Consider the following 13,004-nt stretch of genomic DNA (forward strand, 5'->3'; position numbering starts at 1 on the left):
TTGTTCCATAGTGCCAAGTTTTGTCATATGAGTCCTCTTCTATACATCTTCTTGGATTATTGCTTACTACTGACCATTTATAAAACCATATGTACAATCAATTGCTAAATTAGCATCTGCTAAGTTTGCTTCTTTTATCATGTTCACCATTTTCTTACTCCTGATTTCATTCTCTACCTCTACAAATCTCTTATTCATCCCTGTATGGAATATTGTTGTCATATTTGGGGTGGTCCTTCAAATGACACCCTTTCTCTTCTAGACAAGGTCATCAAAAACGCATTGTAAACAATTGTTGGACCTGCTCTATCGGCTAAGCTTGAGCCTCTTTGCCATTGTTGTAAAGTTGCATCTCTTTCTCTTTTTTACAAATACTATCATGGTTACTGCTCAAAGTAGCTATCATCTCTAGTTCCATCAACTAAAACTCATTCTCACATGAATTCTTTGTCATTTAGCCAAGTCTTTTTCATTTACTGTATCTGCCCCTGTATGCTCTAATAACTTTTACTCACCTAGTTTTTTTCCCTGCACTTCTACTGCACTTGCTACTGCACTACTGAACTTGTAGCTACTGCAGCAAAAGATATGTATGGAAAAAAAGATACATATATCAAAAAGTCTGTTTGATATATACTGAAGCAAAAGATATATATATCAAAAAGACTGTTTATTGATTTTGATAGCATAATCAAAAGCATTAGAGTACACAAGATAGACCATGAAAATACCAAAATTTTATTTTTAATTTTTTTATTTTTTATTGCAAAGAGTTGAAGCTCTTTAGAATAAAAAATTATAATTCCAAAAAGTTGAAACTCTTTGGATAAAAAATTATAAATCCAAAGAACTGAAACTCTTTAGAATAAAAAGAATAAAAAATAAAAGATAAAATTATGGTATTTTCATGATCTTGTGTACTCTGCTATTGATTATGCTATCAAAATCAATTAACAGTCTTTTTGAATCAACAAAAGTTGTAGCAATTCCATATATATCTTTTGCTGCAGTAGCAAAAAAGTCATGAGCAATTCTATTAGTCATTTTGGACCTAATTGATTTGTTGTGCTTTAGTATATTTAAATTCCCTCAAAGAAAAACCATCATCTTAGTCTAACATAAAACTAACATATTGTTTAACTTCGTTTAAAAAAAGGCTGCAAGGATACGCCTTTTTAGGCAAAGGCTAGGAGATGCCAACTCCAACTTAAAACACCCCCTGCCTTAGGGGCTCTTGGTTGAGTAAAGGCTAGAGATGGTGTCTTGATAAGAATACTCATCTTGGGTAGATGTTAAATGCACCAGGCTATTGTCTTGTAGAAGGCCTCCTAGGCAAAGACTTAAGGGGTAAACAGATTCTACCTGTTGACCAGCCTCGCACCCCTTCTTCATCTATTAGGCTGGCGCAGATGTATTTTCAATACATTGTTTCCAGTTTAGGATGTTGAATGCTGGATATTCTTGACTCAATGCATGTGTTTTACTTGTGTCTCTATTTTATGCCTAGTCTTTATGACTAGGCAACTCATATTAACTCAATTTTAAAAAAAAAGCCATAAAACTCAACGTTATGATTCTTAGGCATACATGTAGTCAGGTTTCCCAAACCCTGTGGTAGCTCTCAGAGAGGCTAATTTCATCAACAGCTGAAAAATATCAAAGTGTTATCAGTGCCATGTTGTGTATGGATGGTATCCCTGTTTGTACTTTTGGTGTGCATTGCCAAGGCCACATTTGGAGCCCTTTGTTACGGCTTAGGGTTTATTAATAGTAATGAGGCAATTGCTTGGACTATTAAGCATTGTACTGAGTACTGTCTATACTTTGAGTCAAATTCTTTAAAAAATGAATAAAGTACCAAAAACTATAAAACACAAAAAACCATCATCATCACCAAGTACTCTAAATCTATCATTCACTAATATTCGTGGTCTTCGAAGTAACTTTTCTTTTGTTAAGTCTTATCTCTTGCAAAGTTCAGCAGACCTACTTGCTCTTTGTGAGACTAATTTGAGTTTGGCTGTCTCATCTTGTGATCTTAGTGTTGATGGTTATCTTCCTTTAATTCCTAAAGACTCAAATAGTCACATGCTTTACCTGGGCATTTACATTAGTGACAATTCATCCATTATTTGGGAAACTAGGTTTGACTCCACAGACTATTCTTTTATGTGCGTTCGTTTAGCACTACTTCTCTCTATGGTCTTTCTTTTTATTCTATATCGCTTTCCTTCACCTCAAGACTGCCCTCTTTTTGATGTTATTTCTGATCATATTGACCAAGCCCTTTCTCTTTATCCATCAGCTAATATTGTTGTTGCCGGTGACTTTGCTCATCACACTGATAATCTTGGCTCTAGTGTCAGTGACTCTGCAGGCATTAAAACCAACAACTTTTGCCTTTATCAATCCCTAACTCAAATAGTCAACTTTCCAACTCACTTTCCAGACAACCTGAATCATTTACCTTCTCTACTCGACTTATGTCTTGTTTCTGATCCTAGCCAGTGTTCAGCTTCTCCACATTCACCCTTAGGTGCTTCTGATCACAGTTTGATCTCTCTAAAACTATTAGCTCATTCTTCTTTATCATCTGAATCCACCTATCATCTTACCTCTTACAACTACCTTAAAGCTAACTGGGACTCTTTCTGTGAATTTCTTCATGATGACCCTTGGGTTGAAATCTTTCGTCTTCCTGTTGACAAATGTGCTTTTTAAATAACTTCGTTGATTTGGGCTGACATGGAATCTTTTATTCCCTCTTGATGATTCCAGGTCAAGCCTCACTCTTCTCCATGGTTTTCCTCACATTGTGCTGCTGCAATTGCCAATTAAAACCATTACATCCATATCTATCAGCAAAACAATTCTCCAGAAAACACACGCCTGTTTATTACTGCCAGAAACCATTGTAAAAAGGTTTTGTCTAACGCCAAAACCCGCTATTCTCAGGTCATGAAATCTCATAATTCATCACAAAAATTAAGCTCTCTTGACTTCTGGAGAATCTTTAATAGTATCAATAATAAGGGCAAATTTGTAATTCCTATCTCTTGTATGGTTCAGACTTTGTCACTTAACCTAAAGACAAAGCTGAATTATTTGCTAAGAACTTCTCATCAATACCACCTCTTGATTCCACTAGTTGTGTTTTACCTGATATAGCTGTCAAACAGGTTGATCCATTGCTTGACATTCGCCACTTCAGCTTCTGTACCTAAAGAGATTTCCTGCCTAGACTCTTCTACAGCTTGTGGCCCAGATAATATACTTGTTATAGTCTTGCAGAAGTGTTCTCTGGAGCTATCGTCTATACTTTCAAAACTATTCTACAAGTGCTTATCAGAGTCTTGTTTTCCAGCATGCTAGAAAACGGCATCTGCTATGCCTATTTTCAAAAAATATTTCTTGATATTTCTTCTTATGGTGTATCTGGTAACATCTTTAAGATTATTCAATCCTTTCTTTCCAATCGTAGTATAAAAGTTGTCCTCAATGGACAGCACTCTTCTTCTTATTCTGTAACTTCAGGGTATCCTCAAGGTTCAATTCTTGCCCCTATACTCTTTTTAATTTACATTAACAATCTTCCAGATATTCTCACATCTAAGATGGCATTGTTTGCTGATGATACTACCATTTATTCTTGTTATGATAAGAAGCCAACACTCTCTGATTGCTTGGAGGGGGCATTTGAGCTTGAAAAGGATAAATATTTTTCAGCCAATCATTATCGCAATAATTTAGATCTTCCTATATTTATGAACAGTAATATACTCGATGAGTCATCTACTCTTCATCTTCTTGGATTAACTCTTACTTCTAATCTTTCTTGGAAACCATATATCAAATCAGTTGCAAATTTAGCATCTGACAAGGTTGCATCTCTTTATCGAGCTTGACACTTTCTTACTCTGGATTCTATTCTCTATCTCTATAAATCTCAAATTAGGCCTTGTGTTGAATACTACATATCTGGGGCGGATCTTCTAATGATCCACTTTCTATTTTAGACAAAAAAAAAAAAATTTAGTTTTTGATTCTTTGGTCACAAGGATGTGCAATATTACAACTTAAGATTGCTTAAGATCTAATTTAAAATCTATTGTTGTTTTCATATTTGACAAATACAACATCCTTTTGCAAGAACAGAATGGGAAATCGATGATTAAATTCAACAATTTGTTTTAACAGATAAATCTTTCTGTTGGTACAATATCAAAAATCCGTTCAATTTCTGAATCTTTCTAAGATTAATTGAAAAAAAGATTTCTGAAGTTTCAAGATTGTCTTTAGCATTACAACATTTTGATTCTATTGTAATCACAAACTGTATGGTTTTAATTGGTTAAAACTAAAATGAATAATGAAAAATTATTTGTTGATTTATTTTCTTATTTTAAATTACAAAATAAATAATTTTTGTAATTTTTTCAAAACTAATAAATATTGTAAGAGCTTGAAACATGTAAATTTGGAATTACGATGAATGATTTACTTAAAAATTAAATTAATTAAAAAGATTTATTAATTAACTTTTAACCTATTAATTTATTAATTTCTGTGCAAAAATAAAAAACTCTTTTTCTAGTCTGCATTCTTGGTTGATGGTTTGAGCACTTATAGAACTTTAAACCATGTTAATAACTAGATACTTGTAAACTAAATAAAATAAAAAAGTTAAACAGCCATCCTTGACTTTGGTAAATCCATCCATTAACATCCATTAATAGGATAAAAGATAAACTATTAGGGTATCTCAAAATGTTAGAAGAACTTGTGAGGGACAGACATACACTTGACTGGAATCTTTTGATGATATGCATCTTCTGGAACAAATTCTGGGACTTATTTTTGATACCACTTTTCCTGAGAGAGGGCTGCATATTGAGGCACAAATAAGGGTAAAATAATCAAACACTAATTTTGATATAATTAAATAATTAATGACAGAAAAAAATAAAAATAAGCTACTCCTATTACAAAGCATTAACAAAAAGTTTGATAATTAAAAAACATAACAAATATTTATTAGCACTTTAGTGTCATGTAGACACACAGGTAGCACAGCACTGTGTATTTTACATGCAAAATTATTAAAAATTGTGTTATTATTAAGAATAAAAATGATTAATGACAAAAAATAATCTATAATAAAAATAATACAAAATGCTAACAATAAGAGCTTCAAAAGTAAATAATAATTACAATAATAACAACAATAATGATAATAATACAGTAAATAAAAATTCAACTTTAGTTAAAGTATAAAAAAAATCATATATATTTCATACTATATAAACAGCCAAACAAGATACAAATGTTGATGATATAATTCTTAGAGAAAACTTGAAACCTGAAAAAATAAAAGATCAAGCTACATGCAAGAATCTCAAAAATACTTTTAAATATTTAAATAAGATGGTGACAATGTTGATGAGAAAACTTGATCTTCTTTATACACAGATACTACTTTAACTCTAACTGTTATAACAAATAAGACATACAACTACAACCATGTCAAAAAATTTCTCATTTGTCTCCACATACCTTTTCTAAAAATTCATTTAAAAAAATGTTTCAGATTTCAACTTCTGGTTCTCATTTTCTATTTGACAAAAAACATTACAATCAAACAGATGGTGTTGCAATAGGTTCTTTGTTAGTGCCCATCTTTTCATGAACAAACATGGGTTAATAGTTGACCCTCTTATATACCAGTTTTTTACTAACAGTATGTGGATGATATAATTGCTACCTTTAATGTAGAATATGAACCCAAGGATTTTTTTAATCATCTTAATAAACAACAAATTTATGATGGTATAGAAAACTAAGGAAATCAGATTGCCTTTTTTAAATGTACTTATTAAAAAATTTAATTCCTTTTTGACATCTGTTTATTTATTAAATTTCAAAAACTTTATACAGCTATTTTACAAAGTTTTTTTAGTCTCATTCACTCTTGTCTTGTATTTGGTTTTGTACAAATTTGGAATATTGTTTGATAGATTGAACCTATAAAATTAATAATACTGGCTGGGATTTGAAAAAGACAAAAAAAATTATTGACACTATATGGTATATTGATAAGAAAATGAATTCATCTAACATAATCCATAATAACATAAGTGCTAATGTTAAACCATCTGTTTCTACATTTGTTAATAACATATTAGTGCTTTGTTTCTATTCATTGGAATTTAATCTAATTATACAAAAATAAAAATAAAAAAAAATTGTTAATAAAAATTGCAAAGATGTTTTAATAAAATCAATGTTTACTACTAACAAAATACAAATTTTTTTTCTTCTCAAAAAGATCCGCTTCCTAAGCTACTTAAATCTCAAAGTTTCTTGCGCCAGCTGTAAGTTATATTTGTTTTTTCTTGCACCGGCTGTAAGTTATATCGGAGAAGAATCCAGACATTTGACAACTAGGATAAATGAACCAATGGATATTTGTTGAAAAATAATGAAAAAAAATCATTAATTCAATTTTCTTGTTAAAAAAGGTCACCAACAAAAAAAAGATTCGTATTTACCATACATGTGTATGAATAAAATTTTAAACAATTTTACGATTGTTATTTTTTGATTCTAACTTCTTTAATTGGAGAGTTTAGCTTTTAGCATTTAACAGTTTATTGTTACATCAAAACACTCTACATTACAAATAAATATAAAATTGCAAACTTTAGTACTTGTATTTAAGTTTGTAATTTTTGATAGGGGAAAACTTAAATACTTTGTACTTAAAGCTACTGTATATATATATTTAAAAATGTTGTGCTGTATTCAGCTTAATTAAAGCATAATATAAAATTCTTATGCTTTGTTAGACAAAATAAATGTAAACTGGAGGTTCTCTTTCTTTTCACAGATGTCAAAAAAACCTTGAAGACACTTGATTGCTCGTTCTGTACACTGATTTGTTCTAGAAATTTTCAGTCTTGAGGGTTCCTGATTCCAAAACTTTTTCAATGAGCTTAACAATTTTTCGTTACTGTGCAAGCTGTTACTTAGCTTTCGATAATCATCTGCATTGTACATTTGGTCAGTAAACTAATTGTCTGCCCTTCTGTAAGAGATAAATATAAAAATGTTGAGTAGTGAGTCTCTTCATTGTCAGAAGAATAAGTACTAAAAGAACTAGTATTGCTCGGGTATTACATTTTGCATTATTTAATTTAGATATTTTCTGAAACTTCACTTTAGGAAATACTCCATATTCTTCAAAAAAGCAGAATACCCAAGTTAAATGAAATATAAGTTTCATATTATCACACCGTTCTGCTGTTTCAATAGTCACTTCTTTACCATTCTTGAAATTCTTGCTAGACTGTTTATAATTCTTTACAAGTTCCAGGATAAATGGGTTTTTGATATTGGGCAACATTTTGTTTCCTCCAAGATCTTCATCCAATACTGCGCAAAAGACTCAGTCAAGAACATGATATTGACATCCAATGCATCAAGTAATATAGAAGCCATATCAAGCCTATGATATGGCTTCTATATTAACATGATTTAACATGATATTGCCATCAGCAGTCAAGTAATATAGAAGCCATATCAAGCCTTGGATAGGGGTAATCTATGATAAAAATACAAAAGTTGTGTTCACACAAAATAGAGCACTACCAAAGACAGCGCCTTTGAAAAAAATTTGCAGATTTTCTGGCTAAAAAAAACTGGTGATTTTCTAACTCTGCAGATGTATATCCTCTAGACTATTCAAAGTGACTTAAATCAGATGCTTGTGCTGAATCCCACCCAAACACTGAAGTGTTCTGGGGTTTTTCAATACATCCCTTTTCAAGACCTGATTCATATATAGTTATTAGTATTGCTCAATCAGGCAGCTTATATATTCTAAATCTTGCAAATTTCCATAAACTTCTGAAAGACTCCACAAAACTCTAGAAAGTTTCAGAGATTTTTGAAAACAGCCAGAACAGTCCAGAAAATTCTGGAAAGTTTCATAAAGTTCAAGAAAATTCTAGACTTCAGAAAGTCATAATGCTACTGCCTGCAAATACTACTTATATATCATTTTGAAAAATTTTGTGTTGTGGGTGACCTTTTTTGAAAATTTATCAGTATAAAACCCATTTTTATTTTTTTTGAGCAAAAGTTCATCGATTGATGATTATGATGCAGGAAATTAATTACCAAAACAAAAAGTTAAAACTACTACTACTGCCCACAATTATTTGAATGGTTGCATATATACATACACTACCATCCACAATTATTCAAATGGTCACATACATACACCATTCTTACAATTTAAACACTGGTAGCAATAGTATTTTAACTATAGTAACTATATTAAATGAAGTAGTTTGATTCAAATTACATATCTAATAGTATCATGCTTTACTTGTTTCTCTCCATAGCGGCCTTCTTCATCATAGTTTGTATTATGAAGTTAAAGTATTGAAAGAGAAAAATTAAAGTATTGTAACAATTTAAAAAAAAATTGCATTTTCTTTGACTGTAGTGCCCCTTTTGGCCTTTAAGAGGTGAATAGAGTTTAAAAACAAAAAAACAAAACCTATCAATGAAATATGCTAATGTTCAGTATTGTTTTATTAAAAAAATGAAATAAAATGGTCAGAAAATTATATATAACTGGGTACCTGGTTTAAGTCAATACCTGTTTTAAAATCTCAAAAAAAAAAATTTTTTAATATCGTAATCAAAAATAAGTTCAAAACCATGAAATAAATTCAAAAGTATTGGAATAGTTTCAAAACCTAGCAAGATGGAATTATTTTGAAATGCAAAAAAAAAAAGAATTGTTTTGAAAATACAAAAAAAATTTTTTTGAGATGCAACTGTGCAAACTTATAAGTCAGATCAGGTTATCTTGCTACTGGTAACATGTAACCCAGTACAATCTGTTTCATGTCCTGCTGCATTGTAGGATACGCCTTTTTAGGCAAAGGCTAGGAGAGGCCAACTTCGACTTAAAACACCCCCTGCCTTGGGGCTCTTGGTTGAGTAAAGGCTAGAGATGGTGTCTTGATGAAAACACTGATCCTGGGCAGATATTAAATGCACCCGGCTACTCTATTGTAGAAGGCCTCCTAGGCAAAGACTTAAGGGGTAAACAGATTCTATCTGTTGACCAGCCTCGCACCCCTTCTTTATTTATTAGGCTGGCGCAGATGTATTTTTAATACATTGTTTCCAGTTTAGGATGTTGAATGCTGGATCTTCTTGACTCAATGTGTGGGTTTTGCTTGTGTCTCTGTTTTTAAGACTAAGCAACTCATTCTATTATCTCCTAATGAGGGTACAGCTCTAAAACTCAGTTTTATGGTTCTGAGGCCGGCTGGTAGTCAGGTTTCCCGAACTCTGTGGTAGCTCTCAGAGAGGCTGATTCCATCAACAGCTGAAAAATATCAAAGTATTAACAGTGCCATGTTGCGCATGGATGGTATTCCTGTTTGTACTTTTGGTGTGCATTGCGGAGGCCACATTCGGAGCCCTTTGTTATGGTTTAGAGTTTATTAGTAGTAATGAGGCAATTGCTTGGGCTATTAAATGGTGTTCTGAGTACTATCTATGCTTTGAGTCAAGTTCTTCAATCTAATTTTAAAATGAATAAAGTACCAAAAACTATAAAACACAAAAAACCATCATCATCACCAAGTACTCTAAATCTATCATTCACTAATATTCGTGGTCTTCGAAGTAACTTTTCTTTTGTTAAGTCTTATCTCTTGCAAAGTTCAGCAGACCTACTTGCTCTTTGTGAGGCTAATTTGAGTTTGGCTGTCTCATCTTGTGATCTTAGTGTTGATGGTTATCTTCCTTTAATTTGTAAAGACTCAAATAGTCACATGCTTTACCTGGGCATTTACATTAGTGACAATTCATCCATTTGTTGGCAAACTAGGTTTGAATCCACAGACTATTCTTTCATGTGCGCTTTATCGGTTCTTTCATGTGCGCTAATGAATGAAAGCTATATCGCTCTCGTTCATCTCAAGATTGCACATTTTTTGATGTTATTTCTGATCATATTGACCAAGCCCTCTCTCTTTATCCATCAGCTAATATAGTTGTTGTTGGTGACTTTTATGCTCACCACTCTGAATGGCTTGGCTCTAGTGTCAGTGACTCTGCAGGCATTAAAGCCCACAACTTTTGCCTTTCTCAATCCCTAACTCAAATAGTAAACTTTCCAACTCGCTTTCCTGACAACCCGAATCATCTACCTTCTCTACTCGACTTATGACTTGTTTCTGATCCTAGTCAGTGCTCAGTTTCTCCACATTCACCCTTAGGTACTACTGATCACAGTTTGATCTCTCCAAAACTAATATCTCATTCTTCTTCATCACCTGAATACCCCTATTATCGAACCTCTTACAACTACAGTAAAGCTGACTGAGACTCTTTCCGTGATTGCGCTTCTTACATAACTTCGTGGATTCAGGCTGGCATGGAATCTTTTGCTCCCTTTCAAAAATTCCAGGTCAAGCCTCACTCTTCTCCATGGTTTTCCTTACACTGTGCTGCTGCGATTGCCAATCGAAACTGTTACTTCCATATTTATCAGCAAAACAATTCTCCAGAAGACAGACGTCTGTTTATTACTGCTAGAAACAATTGTGAAAAACTTTTGCCTAATGGCAAAGCCCCCTATTCTCAGGTCATAAAATTTCATACCTCATCTCAAAAATTAGGCTCTCGCAACTTCTGGAGAATCTTTAATAATATCAATTATAGGGGCAAATCTTTAATTCCACCTTTCTTGTATGGTTCAGACTTTATCACCTCACCTAAAGACAAAGCTGAATTGTTTGCTAAAAATTTTCATCAATATCATCTCTTGATTCCACTAGTTGCGTTCTACCTGATATTGCCAACAAACAGGTTGATCTATTGCTTGACATTCATATCACTCCAGCTTCTGCATCTAAAGTGATTTCCTGCCTAGACTCTTCTATCGCTTGTGGCCCGGACAACATACCTGTTATTGTCTTGCAGAAGTGTTCTCCAGAGCTGTTGTCTATACTCTCAAAACTATTCAACAAGTGCTTATCAGAGTCTTGTTTTCCGGCCTGCTAGAAAGCAGCATCCCTATCTTCAAAAATTTTGGAAAGTGATCTGATTCACCTAACTACCATCTCATTAGTCTTCTTCTTATTATAAGCAAGGTTTTTGAATCTTTATTTAACAAACACTTAATTTCTCATCTTGAATCTAATAACTTACTTTCTGACCATGAATATGGATTTCGATCTTCTCGTTCTACAGCTGATTTGCTAACAGTAATAACCGATAGGTTTTATCGTGCATTAGATAAAGGTGGAGAGGTTAAGGCCATCACTCTTGACATTTTAAAAGCTTTTGATAAAGTTTGGCATGCTGGTCTTCTCCATAAGCTTTCTTCTTATAGTGTATCCGGCAACATCATTAGGATTATTGAATCCTTCCTTTCCAATCGTAGTATAAAGTTGTCCTCGATGGACAGCACTCTTCTTCTTATTCTGTAACTTCAGGGGTTCCTCAAGGTTCTATCCTTGGCCCAATACTCTTTTTAATTTACATTAACGATCTTCCAGATATTCTCACATCTAAGGTGGCATTGTTTGCTGATGATACTATCATTTATTTTTGTCACGATAAGAAACCAACACTCTCTGATTGCTTGGAGGGGGCATTTAAGCTTGAAAACGATCTCACTTCTGCTACAGCATGGGAGTCACAGTGGCTGGTGAACTTCAATACAGATAAAACTCAATTTTTTTTAGCCAATCATTATTGCAATAATTTAGATCTTCCTACATATATGAACGGTGATATACTCGATGAGTCATCTATTCTTCATCTTCTTGGAATAACTCTTACTTCTAATCTTTCTTGGAAACCGTATATCAAATCAGTTGCAAAATTAGCATCTGCTAAGGTTTCATCTCTTTATCGAGCTCGTCACTTTCTTACTTCGGATTCTATTCTCTATCTCTATAAATCTCAAATACGGTCTTGTATGGAATACTGTTGCTATTTCTGAGGCGGTTCTTTTAATGATGCCCTTTCTCTTTTAGACAAGGTGCAAAAACGCATTGCAAACATGACCTGCTCTTGCAGCCAACCTCCAACCATTATCACATCATCGTAGTGTTGCAAATACTATAATGGGCACTGCTCTAAAGTGCTAGTGTCTCTTATGCCATCTACTAAAATTCATTCCTGTGTTACTTGCCATTCAATTAAGTCTCATCCTTTTTTTGTGACTGTTCCTAAGTGCTCCAAGTGCTTGCAGCCTTGTTGGAAGCGAAGATGTTTAAAAAAAAACAAAAAACACCACCGTCCACAATTATTCGAATGATTGCATACATACATACACTTCCGTCCACAAGTATTCGAATGGTCGTACTTTTTGATATAAGATATCAAAGTTTTCCTTACTATTGGGAGAAAAACAGAAAACAAAATCTACCTGAATTATATATTATCCCATTTATTAGGTTTACAAAAAAATTAATGTATGTAGGAATTATATTAGTTTATAATTTGCTTGTCAAATATCTTATACAATATTCTGAAGAACGTGTTTTGGATTTTAGTTTTAAGTCATATTCTTTTAAAAAAATAAATGACTTCCCATCAACCAAACTTTCCAAAGGTATAGCATGACTTTTTAAGTGTCTAAGTAAACTACTTTTGTTATTATTCCCTCGTTTTGGTGAAACATCACAGGTGACATTTTTACAATGTAAAACAAACCCACACTTTAACACAATATCCACCATGTTTTACAGTCAATAATACACACTATTTTATCAAACACTTAACAATTTTTTTCAGACAAACAATCTTCTCTTGAAACCAAACTTTTAAAACTTCAATATGTTGTATTACATTAACAATAACTGATAATCCATTTTTTATGTAATTTTGCCCACTTTAGCATATTCCTATTCAAAGCATTTTAATCAAAAATGTTTTTTAAATCATCTGAGCAAAAATAAACATAA

At 32.6% G+C, this 13,004-nt stretch overlaps 1 protein-coding gene across 4 annotated transcripts in view; it reads right to left on the reverse strand.

Moving 5' to 3' along the window:
- LOC105849595 (stimulated by retinoic acid gene 6 protein-like) overlaps nucleotides 1-13,004 on the reverse strand; it is a 159,634-nt gene that overhangs the window by 71,409 nt on the left and 75,221 nt on the right. For all 4 annotated transcript variants that reach the window (XM_065816702.1, XM_065816705.1, XM_065816703.1 and 1 more), the window contains exon 11: nucleotides 5,298-5,359. In XM_065816702.1, coding sequence (XP_065672774.1) covers nucleotides 5,298-5,359 — 62 coding nt within the window. The remainder of the gene's footprint in view (nucleotides 1-5,297; nucleotides 5,360-13,004) is intronic.

The sequence above is a fragment of the Hydra vulgaris genome, chromosome 13 (genome assembly GCF_038396675.1).
Source record: "Hydra vulgaris chromosome 13, alternate assembly HydraT2T_AEP".
In the NCBI taxonomy this organism is placed as follows: Eukaryota; Metazoa; Cnidaria; class Hydrozoa; order Anthoathecata; family Hydridae; genus Hydra; species Hydra vulgaris.